Source organism: Equus quagga, chromosome 1 (assembly GCF_021613505.1).
Source record: "Equus quagga isolate Etosha38 chromosome 1, UCLA_HA_Equagga_1.0, whole genome shotgun sequence".
NCBI lineage: Eukaryota > Metazoa > Chordata > Mammalia > Perissodactyla > Equidae > Equus > Equus quagga.
The window spans coordinates 146,822,199-146,845,335 of NC_060267.1; the positions used below are offsets into that span (position 1 = coordinate 146,822,199).

The following is a 23,137-nucleotide window of genomic DNA, read 5'->3' on the forward strand; positions in this document are numbered from 1 at the left end:
CTACCGCAAAACTTCATCTTTCGGAGAAATCAGCCTCTTCTACAAATTTAACCGTAGGATCCACCTTAACCTAATGACTCCTGAAACATGCTCCAGTTTCTTATTTCCAAATTCCTACAAGTCAATTCCATTTGGAAATCTCATGATTGACTCAAATTCAAAGTACCTAAGCAAACTCATCATTTCACTCCATTCCTAAACTTCTCCATTTAGATTTCCTATTCTGATTTCACACTACTCAGTCTCCTAAATTTAAAACCTTGGAGTCATCCTAGATTTCTCCTTTTCTCTGGCCCCTCCAAGTTATCAGATACCAAATTCTGCAGATTATACTCTTCCTCTCCTTCCAAAATCCACAATCCTAGTCAAAGTGACCAAAACTTTCAGTCCCTCATATCTGGATTTCTACTTTTGCTTCTAAGTTTGACTTTCCACTTTATTTCTTTTCTACATAAAACACTAGCTTCCATCACATTACGCTTTCCTTTTGCCTTGTAGACCAAAGTGTAAATTCAGCTGCTCACCTTTTACGATTTTAATAGCTCCTTCACAATGCAACCTCATTTCCCATTTTAGCAAGAATGGTTGTCAGTTGATTCACACTTCCACTATGGTCACTGTGCCTGTTTACAGTCTTGCAGCATCTGAAATACGTGCAGTCCCCATCTCTCTGCTTAGGCCCACTCTATTCATTATTCAAGGCCCAACTCAAAACTCACTTCCTCACCAACCTGAAGGCATCAGTTCATTCTGCTGTCTCCACTTTCTAACATCTCCCCTTTCTTTCCCAGCATTACTCCGTATTGTAGCTTGCTGGCCTCTATACTTTATAGATTAGTATTTATTGTGTCAAAATATAATGCTATTAGGTATAACACTAAATTATTCATTATTCTCTTAAAAAGCAGACTATATCCTATACTTTTTGTTTACCCTAGAGCATCCATAAGGTAGCAGTTATGTAATATGGACCATGATGTGCCTACTTAGGGAGTTCCAAAATTGTAAGCGTGAATTTTGATGCTCTAAGGCAGTGGTCAGCAAACATTTTCTATAAAGGGCCAGACAGTAAATATTTTAGGCTTTGCAGACCATATATGGTCTCCATCACATATTTTTATTTTTCTTCCAACTACTTAAAAACATAAAAAGACATTCCTAGCCTGAAAGCCCTACATAAATAGGCCATGCCTGGGCTGAATCTGGCCCCTAGACCAGTTTACCAACCCATGCCTCTTCTAAGGAACAGTTCTATGTCTTATAAAGAGTCTCCACAGTCAAGCATTTTATCAATATTTAACAAATTTTTCTAAATGTTGGTTGGTCAAGCACTTTACATGACTTTTGAGCTCTAACATAAAACAAGTAACCCCTGAGTTCTTACCAGCTCTTTCAGATTTTTCTTTCTGTTCCCGTAATTCCTCTCCCTGGGTAGTCATCTGTTTGATGCGACTACGAAGTTGGGCAATTTCTTCTTCTTTAATTTCCAGGGTCTCATGCATCTGCCGTTTTGTCTCTGCTATTACCATTCCCTAAACAGAAGTGCAGACTATAAAGTGTTTGTATAACAAAACTGCATCATCAGTAGCACATATCAAACCTACTTTAAAAGGCAGAAGACAGTATTTCTTACTAAATACAGCATAAGAATTATTTCATTATTTCCCAAACTGAGGTCTGTATTCTGCACTATATACCACAATAATCTCAGCTACCTGGCATGATATCAGGGTGTTTTTGATGTAAAAAATTATTTTAATAGTAAGTTTAATTTTTTAAGTACTAAAAATATTTTAGTCAAAATATTTTATAATCTTTCTATACATGTTTGCTAGAATTTTCCCTGTCTTAGTAAACAGTTTAGCTTTTGTAGTTGGCTCAGGACCATCATGAACTATAATTATTGATCTGTACTACAACATGGGGAGAGCCTCAAGAGGCTGCTGAGAATGTAAGATTACCACTGCGACACTGGAAGGACCAAGACTGCAGCACAGATCTGGCTGGTTTTCTGTTTCCTCTTGTGACAGTCTCCGGTCCCACCACTACTCCTTACTATTGTCAGTGAAGCACCCCCATTCCTCCAATTTGCTAATTGCTACTGTCTTCCCACTTTCTGGATAATCTACACAAGAAATAAAGGTCACTAGGGGGAAAAAGATAATCAAAGATTATATATTAAATCAGTCATTCACAACTAACAAAAAATGGGGAGATTCAACTTGTCTCTTGAAAAATAAGACTTTGTGACAGGTATTTTACGGCCCTAAGAAGATTATTACCTTACTGCTAGGGTTTGTCAACCCGTTTCAGGATACGACTCTTTCAGATGATTAATATTACAAAACCAGGTAAGTGGGGCATTATTATACAAAATTTCAAAGCAAAATGGTGGGCCTTCAGTTTCTTCAAAAACCAAATCACAACAGGAAAAAAGAGAGAGAGAGAGAGAAAGAGGGTGGTGGAACCTATAGATTAAAAGAATTCTTAAGAGTCATATCAACCGATTGCAATGAAAGAACCTTATTTGGACGCTGATTCACAAAAATGGGGGAAAAAATGTATGAGACAAAAGGGAAAATCTGAAACTTACTAGATTGTTGATCTGATTAAGGAATTATTATTAAATTTAGATGTGATCATGATAATGTGGTTATATTGTTATAAAAATAAAGAGTCCTTTATTTTAAGGATACATCAACATACATATGGAAGAAATGATAAGATTTCTTAGATTCACTATAAAACAATCCTGGGTGGAAGATAATGGAGACTGGGAACATACAGATGGAACAAGATTAACCATGAGATGTTAACTGTTGAAGCTTGTTGATGGGTTCACAGGAATTCATATTATTTATCTTTCTAATTTTGTAAATATTTTAAGCTTTTCATAATAAAAAGTTGGTTTTTTTAAAAAGTGGGCCTTCATACAGCTTACAGAGTAGAATCTAGCAAAATGATATTAAAGAATGAAAAGATTGCCAATACATTTCAATAGCAGAACACCTCTGACATGTTCTTAATTACATGGCCACTTAAAATCCTGTAGCTACAAAATAGCATATTAAAGAAAATGGTGGGTGGTGTGTTACTACCTGGGAGCTGCTTTAAAAAAATGACCCAAGAACTTGGGGCTGAAAGAGTTAAGTCAAAACTATGTACCCACAAATTTTTCAATTGTCTTTGCTGCCACAGCTATAGCTCCTGATCCAACTCTAAAATGCCACTCACCCCTATATATTCTAAACCTCATTTGCAGAAATTTCTGTTTATGCTAATAGCTTTATTACCACTTCATTACTTTCTAGGCAATTTATCTGAGAGATTTTGTTTCATTATATTTGAAAGACAATACTTCTATCATTCACATTTAGTAGGGTCTTAACTATAAATAATTTAACTTTTCTCTAAAAAGTAGTTATGTACTATAAACAGATTTGCTTTGCAAATCATTCTAACCTAGAAATCAAAATGCTGACTGAGATCAAGAAATCACAGAGAATCAGCTTCACATGATACAAAACTAATGCTAACAGTTATATAAATCTAAAAATTAAAACAAAAAGATTTTTCGTGGAAGCAGTTGCAGTCATTTTGGAAAGCACAAGTCTGAATGCTTTCAACTGCTCCCAAAAGTGAGTTTTGGGGCCCCCTGACAAATTTTAGTATCATAAGTGTTGTTGTTTTACCTTATCTTGTTCAAGCTGTTCAATTAAGTTCTTTGCATCACGCAACTGAGTGATAAGTTTAGTCTTCTCAGCCATATGAAGCTCCTAAAAAAATTTTAAAAATTCATTTCCATCTCTAATAAAGCTTCTCCTCATATGAGAACTCTAAACATTTTATCTAATTTGGATACTTCTCACAGTTTAGTAGGAGAAAGTACACAGGGCGTCTCAAAAGTATGGTAAACACTACGAGGCCCAGGGCACTCAGTTGCCCTCTCCATGCTGTCTATGGAGGAAGGGAGAAGGCTTTCCGGAGGAGGTGCAGGCCACGCTGGGGCCTACAGATCTAACTTTACAGGGCTACATTCAACTAAACCCATTTGCTCTTTTACCTTCATCTTTTCTAGTTCTTGAAGTCGTTCATCTAGTTGTTCTTGCAGTGCCTCTTTTTCACTGGTTAACAGTGTACATTGTTCCTTATGCGACTGAATTGTTTCCTTACAACGCTGCAGTAGATTCTCTTGACGCTTAACTCTTTGCTGAAGTATTTCCAGAGTTTTAGTAGAAGCTCCGTCTCCCACTATTAGCAATAAAGCAGCATAAGCAGGGGCAGTCAGTAAGAAATATAAGGGCTCCCTGGGAACAGTTACTCTATTAGTTCACAAGAGTGTACTCTTATCCCAACACTCTGCTATACTCTGAGCCAGATCAACGAGAGGGGGCCCTTTCAATCCTCTACTCTTTCACTATTTGTTTGACCTTTATTTGAAGAAGGTGAGTAGTGCATTTACCTCCTCTGTGCTTCAACCCCACCCCAGATGGCACACAACACTCAGTAGTTAACTAACACTAACTGAATCGATCTACCTTACAAGACAGTTATGATGACCATCTTTTGTTAGTCCAAAGTGTCCCCTGTGTTTTAGCTCCTATCCCAAAAGGATTAATAAAGCATTCCTTCTAACGCATTCCAATCTCTTCCCAAAAGGAGTTCTGGTAAGTACAGCTTTCTCCATATCCTTACACTTATGAGGGAAGGTTGCACATCCCACGGGAATTTCGGGACCCCTTACAAGTTGGTTACTCACTTAGATAGCTGCTCAGCACCTACTCTGGCCCTAGCTGAACCAAAAGTTTATCAAACTCTCTTTAAGAGAAAGCTAGCAAATGAAAAGGAGGAATTTTACTGAACATGTACCTCAAAGCCTCAAAGAGTAGGGAGGGCTATAAACAGATTTTAAGACAAAATTTAACCATTGCTTCTTTTGCAGTTAGAAAGCAAGTAATAGGGCAAATACGGCATCTTTCTTTTTTTTATAATTTTTTTTTTTTTAAAGATTGGCACCTGAGCTAAAATCTATTGCCAATCTTTTTTTTCCCTCTTCTTCTTCTCCCTAATGCCCCCCAATACACAGTTGTATATTCTAGTTGTAGGTCCTTCTGGTTGTCCTATGTGGGATGCTACCTCAGCATGGCCTGATAAGCAGTGCCATATCCGCACCCAGGATCCGAACTGGCGAAACCCTGGGCCAACAAAGCAGAGTGTAAGAACTTAACCACTCAGCCACAGGGCCGGCCCCAGGCATCTTTGAATGTAGAACTATTAACTGTGTAAGCAATACTACTTAAAAACTTATAGCCAAATAATTACAAATAGCACATTCATTAACTTGAAACTGACATGTTCATATGAAATGTAGCTACTGCTATAAATAAAACAGTATAATATAATAAATGAACTTGAATTACAACGAAAACATGGTGCTACCCATTGACTTTCAAGTCTTAAAACAATTACTTAGATGCTTTCTACTGAGTAACAACAACAAACAAAAAAACCCAAAAAACAACAAAGACCCTTGCATTGTTCTGGAAATGTTAAGATCAAGGACACTTGACTTCTATCTCAGCCCATGTTTACTAGCTTATGCCCTGGAATCTCCCAATATCCTCCTCTAGTTGTTTTTGTTGTGTTTTTTAAAGATTGGCACCTGAGCTAACATCTGTTGCCAATCTTTTCTTTTTTCCTTCTTCTCCCCAAAGCCCCCCAGTACATAGTTGTATATTCCAGTTGTAGGTCCTTCCGGTCATGCTATGTGGGATGCCACCTCAGCATGACTTGATGAGTGGTGCCACGTCTGCACCCAGGAGCCAAAATGGCAAAACACTGGGCCACCAAAGCAGAGCGGTGTGAACTTAACCACTAAGCCACAGGGCTGGCACCCCCTCCTCCAGTTTTTAAATTAACCTTTTGACAAGATGAAGCTTACCCACTGGCTCTACATCACTCTCTCTGTTTTCTTTAGTGTCACCTTCAGCCTGTGGTTCCATCTGCGGGAGCAGTTTCGGTAAATCAACATTCATCGGACCATTTCGTAACCGTTGTTTCAGCAGAGAAACCTGAAAAAAGAATGTGCTTCATGAGAAAAAATGATTCAAAAGAATCTATGGCAGCAGTACTTTCTTTAAAACAGAGAGAGGATAGAGATGAGTGACATCAGCATCGTGGCAGAGTGAGCTCTTCCCTTAGTCAATCTCCCCTAAGATACGACGAAAAGGTCATTCATAAACCAACAGAGAACATTCACACAACACAACAGATGTCTGAGAGATCCATGCCAGACATACATCTGAAGCTGGGGGTGCTGGACCCCTCGGGAGGCAGTGGAAAGAGGTAAGGGGATTTCCTCTCCCTCCCAAACAGCAGCGATCTAGGGCACAGGACCTCACACAGCAGCCATGGAGAGAAAGCAGCCCTCTGCAGGAACACCTTCACTCTCGGAGTTGCCTCCCAGCCTGTGGGAATGCTCCACACCAAGGAGGCTAAGCAGTTGCAGAGGCGTCTTCACCAAGCTGAGCAGCCCAGGAGGGCAGACAGCGAGTGCAGAGTGGGAGCGCCCCTGGGGTCACACACGCAATAAAGAAAGTGCTCCTCCCCACCACACCTGGCACACCAGCTTGGCTGGTCGGTTAGAGCAGGGGACCCATGCCAGAGCACCTGTGCTCCTACATATGTAAAGTAGCAGTGGCCAGCAGGCAAACGCAGGCAGGCTCCAGTTGACACAGCTTCCAAAGTTCAGGCACAGCTGCTGGAGATTACAGCAGGCTCAAAATACACAGCTCCTGCCCCCTCCTATGGCAGCAGGTAGAATCTGCAACTAGATTCTACCACTATGAGACGTCACAAGTCCACTCCATCAAATAGCATGAAGAGTTATATTAACAGTCCAGACCAGAAGGAAAATGACAAGCACCCAGAAATCAATCCTGAAGTCACAGAAATTTACAATCTAAATGATAGAGAATAGTTATCGTAAAGACTCTCAATGAGCTACCAGAAAACTCAGAAAGACAGTTCAATGAAATCAGGAATAAATTAACAAACAGAGGGAATTCTTCACAAGAGATTGAAACTATATATATAAAAAAATTAGAAATGTTGGCAATAAAAAAAACACAATGGATGCTATAAAGAAAAATCTGGTCTCTTTAAAAAATTACAGACATGATATTCTGGAGGACAGAATCAGTAATCTAGAGGACAGAAACATAGAAATGCTTCAGATGGAGAAGAGAGAATCAACACTAAAAAGAAATGAAGAAGTTCTCTGAGAATTATCTGACTCAATCAGGAAATGCAATATAAGGATTATACATATTCCAGAGGGAGAAAGGAGGGACAAAGCAGCAGAGAGCTTGTTCAAAGAAATACTAGCTGAGAACTTCCCAAATCTGGGGAAGGAGCTGAAATTACATGTAAATGAAGCTAATAGAACACCTAATTATATCAGTGTTAAAAGAGTTTCTCCAAGGCACAGTAGTAAAACTAGCAAAAGTAAATGACAAAGAAAAATTAAGGGCAGAAGACAGAAGAAAATAACTTAGAAAGGAACCCCCATTGGGCTTTCAGCAGACTTTTCAGTAGAAACCTTACAAGCTAGGAGTAGAATGATATATTCAAAATTCTGAAAGACGAAAACTTCAGCCAAGAATACTCTATCTAGTAAAAATGATACTTCAGATATCATGGAGAAATAAAAACTTTCCCAGATAGACAAAAGCTGAGGGAGTTCATTGCCACAAGACTCCTTCTACAAGAAATGATCTAGAAGGCCCTTATACCTAAAAAAAAAAAAGAGTTTACAAAGCCTTGAGCAAGGAGATAAACACAGAGACAAAATCAGAAAAGTACAGCTCTCTATCAGAACTGGTTAGCAAACACTTAATTATAACATTAGAGATAAAGGGAAGGAAAACATCAGAAATAAGTATAATCACTTCATTTTAACCCCAAACTCAAAACACAAAACAGAATAAGTTGTGGAAACAATAACTTAGATAAGAAAGAAGAAAAGGGATGAAATGTGGTTAGACTAAGGAAAAAAGAGGCTATCAGAAAATGGACTACCTCATCTACAAGATCTTTTACACAAATTTCACAGTAACCACTAAACAAAAGATCAGAACAGTGGGGGTTGGCCCCGTGGCCAAGTGGTTAAGTTCACGCGCTCCACTGCAGGGCGCCCAGTGTTTCGTTGGTTCGAATCCTGGGTGCGGACATGGTACTGCTCATCAAACCATGCTGAGGCAGCGTCCCACATGCCACAACTAGAAGGACCCACAATAAAGAATATACAACTATGTACTGGGGGACTTTGGGGAGAAAAAGGGAAAAAAAATAAAATCTTTAAAAAAAAATCAGAACAGTGATGAATGATAAATACTGAGAAAACCATCATAGAGAAACACCAAACTGAATTGGTAGTTGGAAATATACAGGACAAGAAACAAGGGAAATGCAGAACAACCAGAAAACAAGTGATAAAATGGCAGTATTAAGTCCTCATATATCAATAGTCATGCTAAATGTAAATGGATTGAATTCTCCAATCAAAAGATACAGAGTGGCAGGATGGATTAAAAAGCAAGACACAACAAGATGCTGCCTCCAGGAAACACATCTCAGCTCTAAAGACATACACAGGCTCAGAGTGAAGGGATGGAAGACAATATTCCAAGCTAATGGCAAACAAAAGAAAGCAGGTGTTGCCATATTTATATCAGACAAAGCAGACCTCAAGATAAAAAAGGCAACGAGAGACAAAGAGGGGCAGTATATAATGATATAAAGGACACTCCACCAAGAGGACATAACACTTCTAAACATGTATGCACCTAACACAGGAGCACCAAAATACACAAAACAACTATTAACAGACCTAATAGGAGAAATTAACAGCAACACAATAATAGTAGGGAACCTCAACACCCCACCTACATCAACGGATAGATCATCTAGACAGAAAGTCAACAAATAAATAGTGGAATTAAACAAAAAACTAGACCAGATGGACTTAACAGATACATATAGAACACTCCTTTCAAAAACAGAAGAGTATACATTCTTCTCAAGAGCACATGGAACATTCCCAAAGACAGACCAGATGCTGGGAAAGAAGGCAAGCCTCAACAAATTTAGGAAGACTGAAATATCAAGTATCTTTTCAGGCCATAATGCTATGAAACTAGAAATCAACAACAAGAAAAAAGCTGGGCAAGTGACAAATATGTGGAGACTAAACAACATAAAACTGAACAAACTAATGGATGAATGAAGAAATTAAAGGGAAAATTAAAAAAATATCTGGAGACAAATGAAAATGAAAATACATCATGCCAACTCATAGGGGATGCAGCAAAAGTGGTCCTACAAGGGAAATTCATAGCAATACAGGTACACCTAAACAAACAAGAAAAGTCACAAATAAGCAATTTTAAACTACACCTAACAGAACTAGAAAAAAAAGAACAAAGCCCAAAGTCAGCAGAAAGAGGGAAATAACACAAATTAGAGTAGAAATAAATGAAATTGAAACAAACAAACAAAAATCAGTAGAAAGGATCAATGAAACTAAGAGCTGGTTCTTTGAGAAGAGAAATAAAATTGACAAACCCTTAGCCAGACTCACTAAGAAAGAAAGAGAAAAGGCTCAAATAAATAAAATTAGAAATGAAAGAGGAGAAATTACAATGGATATCACAGAAATACAAAGGATTATAAGACAATACTATGAAAAACTATATGCCAAAAAATTGGACAATGTAGAAGAAATGGATAAATTTTTAGACTCATACAACCTCCCAAAATGAACCAAGAATAAATAGAGAATCTGAATAAACCAATCATGAGAGATTGAAACAGTAATCAAAAACCCCCCAAAACATAAAAGTCCAGGACCAGACGGCTTCTCTGGAGAATTCTAGTAAACGCGCAAAGATTTAATACCTATCCTTCTCAAACTATTCCAAAAGATTGAAGAAGATGGAATACTTCCTGACACATTCTACAAGGCCAACATCACCCTGATCCAAAGCCAGACAAGAAGTACACAAAGAAGGAAAACTACAGGCCAATATCACTGATGAACATAGATACAAAAATCTTCAACAAAATATTGGCAGAGTGAATACACCAAAACATTAAAAGGATCACACACCATGATCAAGTGGGATTTATACTAGGGATGCAGGGACAGTTCAACATCTGCATATCAATCAATGTGATATACCACATTAATAAAATGAGGAATAAAAACCACATGATCATCTCAATAGAGAGAAAGCATCTGACAAGATCCAATATCCATTTGCGATAAAAACTTTCAATAAAATGGGCACAGAAGGAAAAAACCTCAACACAATAAAAGCCATATATGACAAACCCATAGCCAACATCACACTCAAGGAGGAAAAACTGAAAGTCATCCCTCTGAGAACAAGAACAAGGTAAGGGTGCCCACTCTCGCCACTCTTATTCAGCATAGTACTGGAGGTTTTGGCCAGAGCAATTAGGCAAGAAAAAGAAATAACAGGTATCCCAATTGGCAAGGAAGAAGTGAAACTCTCGCTGTTTGCAGACAACATGATTTTACACACAGAAAACTCTAAGGAATCCATTGGAAAACTATTACTACAACAAAGTTGCAGTGTACAAAATCAACTTACAAAAGTAAGTTTCATTTCTATACTCTAATAATGAAATAATAGAAAGAGAACTCAAGAATACAATCCCATTTACAACAGCAAAATAAAGAACAAAATAGCTAGGAATAAACTGAATCAAGGAAAGACCTATATAATAAAACTATAAGAAATTATTGAAAGAAATTGATGATGACATAAAGAAACAGAAACATATTCCACGCACATGGACTGGAAGAATAAACATAGTTAAAATGTCTACACGGTAAGTATAAAGCAATCTACAGATTCAATGTAATCCCAATCAGAATCCCAATGACATTCTTCACAGAACAGAAAAAAGAATCCTAAAATTCATACGGGGCAACAAAAGATCCTGAATAGCTAAATCAATCCTGAGAAAAAAGAACAAACCTGGAAGCATCACAGTCTCTGACTTCAAAATATACTACAAAGCTACAGTAATCAAAACAGCATGGAACTGGTACAAAAACAGGCACACAGATCAATGGAACAGAATTGAAAGTCCAGAAATAAAAGCACACATCTATGGACAGCTAATCATTGACAAAGGAGCCAAGAACATACAATGGAGAAAGGAAAGTCTTTTCAATAAGCGGTGCTGGGAAAAATGGACAGCCACCTGCAAAAGAATGAAAGTAGACCATTATCTTTTGCCATACACAAAAATTAACTCGAAATGGATTCAAGACTTGAAGGTTAAGACATGAAACCATAAAACTCCTAGAAGAAAACAAAGGCAGTACACTCTTTGAAATCAGTCCTAGAAGGATCTTTCTGAATACCATCTACTCGGGCAAGGGAAACAAAAGAAAAAATAAACAACTGGGACTACATCAGATTAAAGAGCTTCTGCAAGGCAAAGGAAACCAGGAACAAAATGAAAAGACAACCCATCAACTGGGAGAAAATATTTGCAAATCATATATCTGACAAGGGGTTAATCTCCAAAATATATGAAGAACTCATACAACTCAACAACAAAATAACAAACAATCCAATCAAAAAATGGGCAGAGGATCTGAACAGACATTTTTCCAAATAAAATATACAGACAGCCAACAGGCACTTGAAAAGATGTTCAACATCACTAATCATTAGGGAAATGCAAATCAAAACTGCAATGAGATATCACCTTACTCCTATCAGAATGGCTATAATCACCAAGACAAAAAACAACAAATGTTGGAGATGATGTGGAGAAAAGGGAATCCTCATACACTGCTGGTGGGAATGCAAACTGGTGCAGCCACTATGGAAAACAGCATGGAGATTTCTCAAAAAATTAAAAATATAAATACCGTATGATCCACTTATCCCACTACTGGGTATTTATCCAAAGAACTTGAAATCAACAATTTAAAGAGACTTATGCACCCCTATGTTCATTGCAGCATTATTCACAATAGCCAAGACGTGGAAGCAACCCAAGTGCCCAACAACTGATGAACAGATAAAGACGATATGGTATATAGACACACACAATGGAATACTATTCAGTCATAAAAAAAGACAAAATCGTCCCATTTGCAACAACATGGATGGACCTTGAGAGTATTATGTTAAGTGAAATAAGCCAAATGGAGAAAGACAAACACTGTATATGATTTCACTCATATGTGGAAGATAAACAGACAAAGAGAACAGATTAGTGGTTACCAGAGGAAAAGGGGATTGGGGAATGGGCATATGGGCTATAGGGGCACATATATATAGTTACTGACAAGTACTACTGTACAACTGAAATTTCACAGTGTTATAAACTATTATGACCTCAACTAAACAAAACATACAGAGAGGATAAAAAGTAAACAGTAACCTTTTTGCTAATGGAGGAAAATTAAAATAAAAGCTTTAGTCTCAAAGCAATCGATTTTTATACTTGCTATTTTCAGTGGTATCACAGCCAAACGATAAAATAAATCAAAATCAACTTTAAAATCAACTTTAAAATCCTTTAAAATCAACTGAGGAAAAGCAAAGAGTTTTAAAAATAGGTTTTTTTTTTTAATCATCTGGAATGTATTAGATATCCCATCAAAACGCCTTTATTTTTGCTTACCCCAAAATTCCACACTTTTTCTTTTTATCTCTTACCTGAGTCTGGAGAACACTAATATATTGATCTTTTTCCTCTAAAGATGCATCAAACTCCTCTTGTAGATGTTTCTTCGCTTGCTGGTCCATTTGGAGCTCCTAAAACATAAAGGATTTTACAGGTAGTTTTCAGTATAAAATAAAAAATACAAACTTGAAGTTTTCAAAGTCTAAAAACATGATTCAGATTTGTATTTATCTTAAAATAAGGTATCAGCAACAATAATTAGAGAATAATTAGCATTTAAAACATTAGCATTTACACCAGCAAATAATTTTGTTCCTTAAAGAATATGAAGATCCATTAAGAAAGACTGTATTTTTGAAGCTGTAATTACTTCTGAATTGATGATAAGGTAGAGAGAATTAAAAAAAAAAATTACTTTAGAAGTAAAATTTTATCCTACTTTAAGATATCTTAATCCTTGTGCTATCTTATACTTCCTTGATCTAAAACTAAACTGTTATATACCACACAGAATGCCAAAAGAGTCTTCCTCCTCCCAATACATGAAAGTATTTAACAGCGAACATCAGAAGCTTCCTCATCTATAAAATGAAACGGTTCAATTAACTGATCATCAAACAGTAGAATTTCAAGTTCCTGAAATTACTTAAAATGCTGCTTTCTTTAGGTCATTAATGAGCCTTCCTAACTAAGTCCAATGATCAGTTACCAATAAGTTACCTCCTCAATGGAGGTAACTGCTTTCCATGGTTCAGGGCTCCTGTCTATATTCCTGTCTCTTACAGTTTCCTCTATGTCCCTGTTCATCGATTCTATAGGCATCTATCCCTCCGGGCTCAGTCCTGTGTCCTCAGTGCTTCTCCATTATGCTTACTCCATTAGAATGCTAGAGGATAACATCTGGAACACTTCAGATATCCCATCAAACCTCCTCTAATTTCCTAGGATCCTTGTTTTTCTAAGTCCCTAAACTCAAAACATTCAAAGCCACATTACACTTACCTTTATTGATCCCTGTATATAATCATTTTATTACTTTCTCTACAATGTTTAGGTGCTATCTTTTTCCATATCCATAACCACAGTCTGGATCTCTATAATTGTTGATGGTTAATTTCCTTCAGCAGCCTTCTAGAGAGAATTCTTATCTCAAGTCTTCCTCCGATTTAATCCATCCCTCACATAATTGCTAGAAAATTTTCCTCAAACAATATTTGGAAGCACTTATAAGCAACGCCTTCTTCTTGCATTGTTTCAAATTTTACTAATTCTCAAAACACTGAGGCGCTAACTCTCTGGCAGTAACTGTCCTCTATTCTCCCCCACACCGACACTGCCCCAAGATCTCTAAACACAGCATTTACTGTTCTCTCACTAAGACTCCTGGCTTGACTTCCCCTCACAGCAGTCTCCAAATTCAGGTCTTTGAATCAGCACTTGTCCAGAACGAAGCTTTCACCAAACCCTGGTGAAATAAGAAACAGAGGCCAAGGTAGAGAGTTTTTCATAGATCTAAATTTATCTCATTTAGACAACTGCACTTTATTCTGAGAATATGTTTTTCCTTTTTTTTTTTACTATTAAAAAAACCTTTCTTTTGTGAAATAATGACAATAAAAGCATCCGGTTCCTTATTCTCGATGTCCTTACTTGAAAAAATAAAAGCTGGTAGCCCTATGACAATTATCCTTTCCCCTATTTCTGGAAGGAACTGGAGATAATATTTCAGCCCATGAAATCCACAAGTCTGGAAAGCACTGTCCTCCATGACTTTGTACAGGCCAGTTCTTTAAGTCTGGAACAGCTGCACATCTCCTTAATAGCAATGCAGTCCTTCACTTTCTTTAAAATTCATTTCTTCTACATAATTTTCTACATCCTACCATACTAGACTCTGTTATATGGCATCTCTAACAGACCATAAAAACTCTCCAATTTATACTACAGTTTTCAGGTTTTGAACGTTTTCATCTCCTCATCTAGTCCTTGGATACAATGACAGCATCTCCCTCCCGCTATCTTACACTATTCTATCACGAAGCACTCCATAAACAATGAAGACTATAGTTATAAAGGAACTTTACATCCACACTACAGCCCAGAGGCTGGCTGGCCAACTGTCCAATGCTTCCATGACAGAGATCTCACTGGCTCCAGAGCTGAACTCTGGTATCTGGGGTCATTTCTCACTTTCAAAAAGTTCTTCTGATTAGACCCTTGAAGTCACCAAGAACAAATCTAATACGTTCTTCTATATGACACCACTTTCCAAATTCTGAAGCCAGGCAAAATCAAACCTTGATATTCCTCCTCCAAAATCTAATTTTCTCCCACTATTCCCCATCTCAGCAAATGACACCACTGTTCACTGTCACTCAAGCAAACCCTGGAGTCAACTTTGACTCCTCTCTTTTCCCCCATGTCCAATCAGCAAATCTTAGTAGCACTACCTTTAAAGTAAGTAGCAAATCTGACCATTTCTCACCAGCTCTATCTCTACCACTACTACTGCCACAAGAGTCTTCCAACTGGCTCCCACTTCCATCCTTATCCCCCTATAATCCATTCTTCAAAGAGTATCCAGTCTCTGACCATCCTCTCTAAGGCCTCACTCAATCTTCATCCCTTTATGATTGCTTTATTCTTCCCAAAAGAACTATTTAGTACCTGACAGTGTGTTATGTATGTATGTATGTCTTACCCACTAGAAAATAAGCTTCATTTGGTCAAGGAGTTTGTCTCATCTACCCTTATATATTCTGTATCTAGGTATGTACGTATAAATAAATAAAATAATCCAGGTATTTAGTAGGTCTGGCATAATAAATATTTATTGAATAAATAACAATGTTCCTTGGTGTTCTCCTTTAACACACCTCCAGCTTTTCCAACCACTACTCAGAGGACATGATTTCAAGTCTCTTCACCATTCTGGTCAGTTTTGTTGCTTTTTTTTCCTTTAACATTCTAGCAACTTGACTAAATCCTTTCAAAAAGAGAAAAAGAAAAGTGATGCCAAATACTGACTCTGAAGTCCAATCTTAAAATTCAGTATCTTACTGGGGAGAAAATTCTGCATGTTAGCCACTTATAGATAAAAAACTATGTTCGAGATTTACTATCATCTGACAGTTTATATATGAACTTCAATCATCCAAACTATTTGTTAAAATGTAAGCTAATGGAAGAAAAGTAATTGTTCAGGAATCTAAGTACCTGTATCTCCAATTTAGGTTTAAATCAGTAATGATTTAGAAAATATTTTCTTAAAATTAGTTTATCTGCCATCGAATACAGTCAATAATGCTCCCTGCAGTTAACTGCTTCAAACAGCCTCTCTTCAAGTGACAAGAATAAGATACTGAAGTGTAATGAAATTGAACTTTTATCACAATAATAAACAGCTTTATAATATTATTAAATCTAACAACTAATTCAATAATTCTCCTATTGTTGGCCATTTATTCTGTTTCCAAATTTTGGCAAACCCTGGGATTAATATTTGTATGCATAAATCTTACAAGGTTTTTCTGATTACCTCCTTAGAGAGAAATTCTGATGAGTGGGACATATCAAATACCTTGAATTGTTTCACTATTTTCTCTCTCAGTCCTATGCTACCCATTATGTTCAGAAGTGATTTCAAGCTGCCAAAAATGAACCCTCCCCCTCCCTCCCTGAAGTTAGCTTTGAGAACAGCAATTGCTTATAATGAATTGCATCTGAGAGAGCTGGGAAAAAGTACATGCTGGGCACAAACAGAAGGACAGAGAAAGAAGGAAACATCAAAGACAATGTCTTCATTTATTCCACATTTAACTGGCCTTAAAAGGGAATCAGAGAACTCTATCTACTTAGATGAGCTCATAATTTGCATAGTATAATTACTTCTTCCTCATAGTACGATATTCCTGTTTAATATCTGTTCACGTTGTAAGATTCAAGATCAGGCAAAGAACAGGGTATCTGTTGGAACTGTTTTCACTTACCTTTTTCTTTATCTGATTCATTAAAAAATATTTAATATACTAGATATTTACGTTAGACATAATATTTGCCTAAACAGTCATGTGTCACTTAACAACGAGGATATGTTCTGAGAAATGCCTCATTAGGCAATTTTGTCATTGTGCAAACATCATAGAGTACTTACACAAACCTAGAGAGTACAGCCAACTATACACTTAGGCTATATGGTAATTTTATGGGACCACCATTGTATATATGGTCCATCATTGACTGAAATGTTATGCAGCGCATGACTGTACAGAGCTGTGTTTTGCCCTCCAGAAAATACTAGGAGAGATGCTCATGGATTCTATTCATGCATATAATCATAACCACATGGGGAAGAAATAAAACACTTAAGAATACTTTCTGAATATCTTAATATAGCAAAATAAAGATATTATACTCAATTTTGGCCTGTCTAAATCACAGTAGTAACGAAACTGTGTCTAACTTCTATTCAGATTTTAATCCCAAAGAAACAAAACACTTTATAATTTATATTATTCTGAGTGTTTAACTAAGTGGTAATCATGATTTTATGGGTTATATTATTTAGTTAAAGGAAATTTTTCTCTTCATGAACAAAATTAAAAGTATTCAGAACTCTCACCTATCTTAGTATTTACATATAAATTACTGATTAAATTTTTCTTTATGTAACTACAACCAGGGTTATAGTTCAGAAATATACCTTAGCTACTACAAAAATAGTTTGGATATGTTTGAAACAGTAATTTACTTTATAGCCTCTAGACCCCTTGTTTCTCCTCCTCATTTTTTTTGGTTTTTTTTGAGGAAGATTAGCCCTGAGATAACATCTGCTGCCAATCCTCCTCTTTTTTGCAGAGGAAGACTGGCCCTGAGCTAATATCCATGCCCATCTTCCTCTACTTTATATGTGGGACGCCTGCCACAACATGGCTTGCCAAGCAGTGCCATGCCCGCACCTGGGATCTGAACTAGTGAACCCCAGGCCGCCGAAGCGGAATGTGCGAACTCAATCACTGCGCCACTGGCCCAGCCCCTCTCCTCCTTTCTCTTATTAGCTATCTCCTGGCCTCTTTTTTTGGTGAACATTAAATATACTTACAGAACAAATACACCACAAAGGTTAAAAGAGAAAGAACACCTATGTAACGGTTTATGATCTAACAGTATAACATTCCATCTATCAGAATGGGAATAACATATAAAATTTTATTTAACTAATTCCAGTAATCATAACTGATTGTGGTAGGATTAGTATCGTTATTCCAAGACTGTTGTGTTTATAATGTTGGAATAAGGCAAATGGGTAATGTTGAATTTTCTAATTTATCATCAGATTCTACAACAGATAAAACAGTAAGGAAAATAAAGGAAATGCAGGGATGTGTAGATTTAGACATATATCAAAAATTGTTTTACACGGCCAAGACTGTAGTTCTAGAGGTGCAAACATACGTGATAAAAACCTTAAAGAGACACAAGAAAACACAATAGAAGTCAGGACAGTAGTTACTTTCGGAGAATGGGAGAGGGCTACAATTGGGTTGGGAAACATGGAGGGGCTTTTGGAGTCGCCAGCAACATTCTATTTCTTGACCCTGGTGGTGGCTACAATACTGTTCACCACATACATGTAAGCTATATATTTCTTCTGCATAATTTTCTGTATCTGTTTTATTTTACAATTAAAATATTTTATGGGCCAGCCCAGTGGCACAGCGGTTAGGTTCGCTTGTTCCACTTCAGTGGCCCAGGCTTCGCCAGTTCAGATCCAGGGTGGGGACATGGCACTGCTTGGCAAGCCATGTTGTGACAGGCATCCCACGTATAAAGTAGAGGAAGATGGGCATGGATGTTAGCTCAGGGCCAGTCTTCCTCGGCAAAAAGAGGAGGATTGGCAGCAGATGTTATCTCAGGGCTAATCTTTCACAAAAAGAAAAATCTTTTTTAAATGTTTATGATAAGTGATATAGCAGAGATACACAGTGCTATCCTTCAACCAATATAAGCCAATATCCTCCATCCGTCTCAGGACAGGATAGAAGCAGAAATTAGTAAAGCATGATTCCAAATGATAAATATTTGCCTGGATTCTAATACTTCACTGTACAAATTACCCCACAAAATTACAATGAATATAATTTTTATTTTATTTTACCAAAATGATTGCTGATTAGGAAAAACAAAAAGAAACCTAAACTACCTAACAGAAGGGAGAGTTTAGTCTTGGAAGTTGCCACTGATTCTTCATGTGGGCAAATGGTATTCTATTGCTGAGTAAGACATTTTTATTTCACTAATTCCACCAACAACATATATCTTAGGAGGACTATAAAAATAAAAACTGTAAGACCTGATCCCTAGTCTTATAGGCTGGGCTGGTTATACTGTACCTAACGAAGTACACATGAAACTATTCTAGCACATACAATAATTCTGATAAATATGAGAGATTTAATCACTATTCTCAAAGTACTAATCACCATAACTTACCTCTCTTAATTCTGCAATTCTCCGAAGTGCTTTATCCTGACTCTGGCTTAATATACCCTTTAATTAAAAAAAAAAAAGAAAAAAAGTTGGTTCAAACAGCTGCATGACACAGTATACAAAGCAAGTCAAAAATAACTATCTTTACAGCATTACAACTGTTTATCCAAAAATAAGCTGAGGATGGAAGACAGGACTGAAAATGCTAAGGATATGACCATGCTGAAAATTGGTTAAAAGTGAAATCATGATGTAACAGAACAGACTGCATCCTGGCTGTAGTGGTGGTTACACAAATCTGATGTAAACCAAACAAAAGTCAATGTTACTGCATGTTAATTTTACAAATAAAACTTTTTTCAAGTTAAATCAAATTTCAAATGCAATTTATTGCACTGTGGCCTATAATGTGTGGAACAAGTCAATTACCAGCCTATCAGAAAAGTTTTTGTGACTTAACAAAATAGTCCTTTTCTATATTAAACAAAAAAAAAGACCAGGAGTAAACTGCAAAGAAAACTATATAGACAGCTAAATTAGTAATCATATATAAAAATCAAGAAGTTAAAAGAGGAATACTGAAAGATGAAATGACTCATCCTTTCCTGGGAGTAGGGGTGCTTCTCACTAGTAGAGGAAATTAAACCTGGAAAGTTACAGTCTAAGGGAAACAAAGTAATTGTATATTCCTTTACAATATAAATAAAGAGAGGTAAAGAAATGGGTTAATCTGGAGCTTGCAGCTTCACTGGCTTCCGTGGACTAACAACAAAAAAACGGAGATACAGGTATACAAATAGTTTGCTTACAACCCAGGGGAGTGTAACTGGGTTGTATTTGTGGGGCCTTGTAAGTGAATAAAACAAAAACCAAAGGGTTTTTTTTTTCCCTAAAGCCATGGACACATGTTTTGTTTGGTTTCAAATACAGACTTTTAAATGTAGGAAGATGCAATGCTGAGAATGATGAAAAATTGCAGTGCATTATTTACAAGCACATGCTCTGCAGTCTAACTGCCAGGAAGTGGTTCCCAGCTCTCCACCTCGGACAAGCTCTGCAATAATAAACAAGTCCCTCTTCCTCAGTTTCCTCACAGGAGTGGTTTAAGGACTAAATACACCATAATACCTGGCAGACAGTAAGAGCTCAATAAATGTTAGCTAGTATGAACAGCACTGGTAATAGTTTTGGCAGTATTTACATTTAATTTCATTCCATCTAAGGATGTTTGCCTATTTTATAAAGAGTTTTCTAGGCGTGCACACATGGGCACGTATATGTACATAGAAAATAATACAAATCATTGAATTTTATCTCCAACACCCTTTATATTTGGGACTATGCAACCACAATTCTCTACCGCCACTTAGTGGTAGAATTACATACATCTAGAAATAAAAATCCAGACAGTTCATAGAAACACAAGCAAGGTACTCACAGAACTCAAGAATATGACCTTTTGAGAATGAATTTATGGAACAGTAATAATATAATGGATTAAATCAGAACTATTCCTCACTTCAATAGAATTCATGTTTAAGAGAATATTATCAAACTAAACACTCTATTTGTAATAACCTAATTTTCACATCTGCTATGGACAATTAGAACACTGAATCAGCAAAAACTAGTGTTACCCTTCTGAACTGATTATATTCCAGACCAAAGCCAGAAAACTTACTGTTGTACTTAATGGAAATTATTATATATAGCAGATTAAATATTTTAAAATAATGTATATGAGGAAAATGACTAATTTTACCAAAACTCATTTTAGAAACAACTTTGGGTTATGTAATTAGTATCTTTAAATGAGACAAAACACTAAATTTTAAATAACTTTTATTGTAAAAAATAAGACTACATTTTACAAGTAACACAGCAAACTGATGGAACCATTTGAAATGGACTGGATATTTCCTCTTAGCTTTGACATGTGAATTACCACCTAGGATACCTGGTGGAAAATTTCTGGCCACAAACAGGATGATATAGTGGGGTCAAGGTGGATCGCCCAGAAGAGCTATAATAACTGCTTCTCTCTACACATTTAACCAAGAGTTTTAAAACAGCAGCCTCAAGGAAATGGAGAGGATGCTTGGGTTTGGACTCTGATATACTGATAAGAAGCAGAGATGTCTGCAGGTATTTTAAAAGTAGAAGAGAAAGTTTAGAAGGTTGTATGTCTCTTTACCATTAAAACAAAGATGCAACCTGCAGACTGAGACACCAAGAAACGTTCTTGAAAGAGGCAAACATGCCTTAAATCCAAACCTCTTAAACACTTGCAGGGATCCCAAACTCAAGGCTTCATCCCCACCAGACGTAAAATCTCTGGATCTCTCACTCACACTTGTTATCAAATCTCCAGTAATGGTAAAGCAGGTTAAATACTTTGATCATATGGGGAATTATTACAAGTGAGGGTTACTCTTACTATAAGAGCCTTTCTAATTTTAAAATCATGTATGAATCAATATCACAGCCAACAAGTCACTTACTTGTAGCTTTTTCTTCTCTCTCTGAAGAGTCTGATAAGCTGTAACAAGCTAAAATAAAGAAAAAGTCCCGGATAACATTAGTCATTCCTAAATGCAATTATTCTAACCTCTGCTAAAACATCTCATTACAAAAGTCAAAAAATAAATCAGAAGAATCCTTATAAAGGCAATTCAACCTAAACGGATGCATATACAGTCAAAACTAAATAACACAGGAAATATATTTCTAAAAAATAAAACGTAACTTGACTCTATAAATAAAGATATTAAATCTCCATTTGATTTCACCTTAGACACACACCTCTTTAAATTTCAGTATCTAATTCGTAAGTGGTGGTTAGAGCCAACTTGTCTAAAGGAAGGAGGCTACTCAAACTGTAGTCACAGGGCAGTACCATCAGCAACAGCATCACCTGGGAGCTTGCTATAAACAGAATTTCTTGGGCCCCACCTCAAACTAACTGAATGAGAATTAGGGGAGGGTGGGTGGAAAGACAAGAATGTGTGTTTTAACAAGCTCTCCAGGTGATTTTTTGCTTTGGGCTATAAGAGACCGTGTAATTGACCTCTAAAAGTTACTTCCGGTTATGGAATCTGTGACTATGGCTGTGTAAAAATCTGAACAAAAGAACTCATAACAAACAGATGAAAACTGGTAATTCAGATCCTAAAGAGATGTTTAACCACTTAACCTAAATAGGATATTTAAACATTCTAGCACAACTTGATGGAATTATGTATTAACAAATCTTTTTAAACCTGTAAATTATATAGCATTACTCATCTGAAGGCTAAGCACATGGCTCCAATGAATTATTTGGACCCTATTTTAGAAGTGTTAATGGACTCTCAAGAAACAGGCTGCAGCTTCAGGAGGAAGCACTTCCTTATTCCGAGCCCTGCCACTTTCTTTGGAAAGTTCCTGTGTACCCCTAAATGCCTCTACTGATGTCTTGAGTCAAAAGGCAGGCAACAATGGAAGGTGAGTCCAGCAAGAGAAATATAGAACGCAAAAAACAAAATTCTGCCTAAAACCAGGACCCTCCCTTATTACCTTACAACCTAGATAGGAAAACGGTGCCCAAAAAGGAGGTAGCGGTGGAAGAGTAACCCAACAATCAGATGTCACTTACAGCACTATTTCATCCTAGGTACCTACAGTAGCAAGGGAAGGGAGGGACAAAGACTATGGGCTCTTTTCATCCCTAATAAGCTACATGACTCTACCTGAGGTAGCAGAGAATAGGAGAAACAACCAAGAAGATCTAGAAACAAATCCAAACTCGACATGTCAACTGCAACCTGTGTGACCTTAAGCAAGTTAATTAATCACCATGATTAAATTTCTATGAGCCTCTAATCCTTATTCTACAAAACAGAGCTATTATCTACTTCATAGAGATGGTGCA

At 36.8% G+C, this 23,137-nt stretch overlaps 1 protein-coding gene across 6 annotated transcripts in view; it reads right to left on the reverse strand.

Moving 5' to 3' along the window:
* GOLGA4 (golgin A4) overlaps positions 1 to 23,137 on the reverse strand; it is a 128,408-nt gene that overhangs the window by 67,131 nt on the left and 38,140 nt on the right. For 5 of the 6 annotated variants that reach the window (XM_046682456.1, XM_046682490.1, XM_046682481.1 and 2 more), the window contains 7 exons: positions 21,729 to 21,776; positions 19,231 to 19,287; positions 12,771 to 12,869; positions 5,942 to 6,071; positions 4,064 to 4,251; positions 3,693 to 3,776; positions 1,385 to 1,532 (listed from right to left, as the gene is read on the reverse strand). In XM_046682456.1, the coding sequence (XP_046538412.1) occupies positions 1,385 to 1,532; positions 3,693 to 3,776; positions 4,064 to 4,251; positions 5,942 to 6,071; positions 12,771 to 12,869; positions 19,231 to 19,287; positions 21,729 to 21,776 (754 nt within the window). The remainder of the gene's footprint in view (positions 1 to 1,384; positions 1,533 to 3,692; positions 3,777 to 4,063; positions 4,252 to 5,941; positions 6,072 to 12,770; positions 12,870 to 19,230; positions 19,288 to 21,728; positions 21,777 to 23,137) is intronic. The other variant, XM_046682473.1, reaches the window with a different exon arrangement.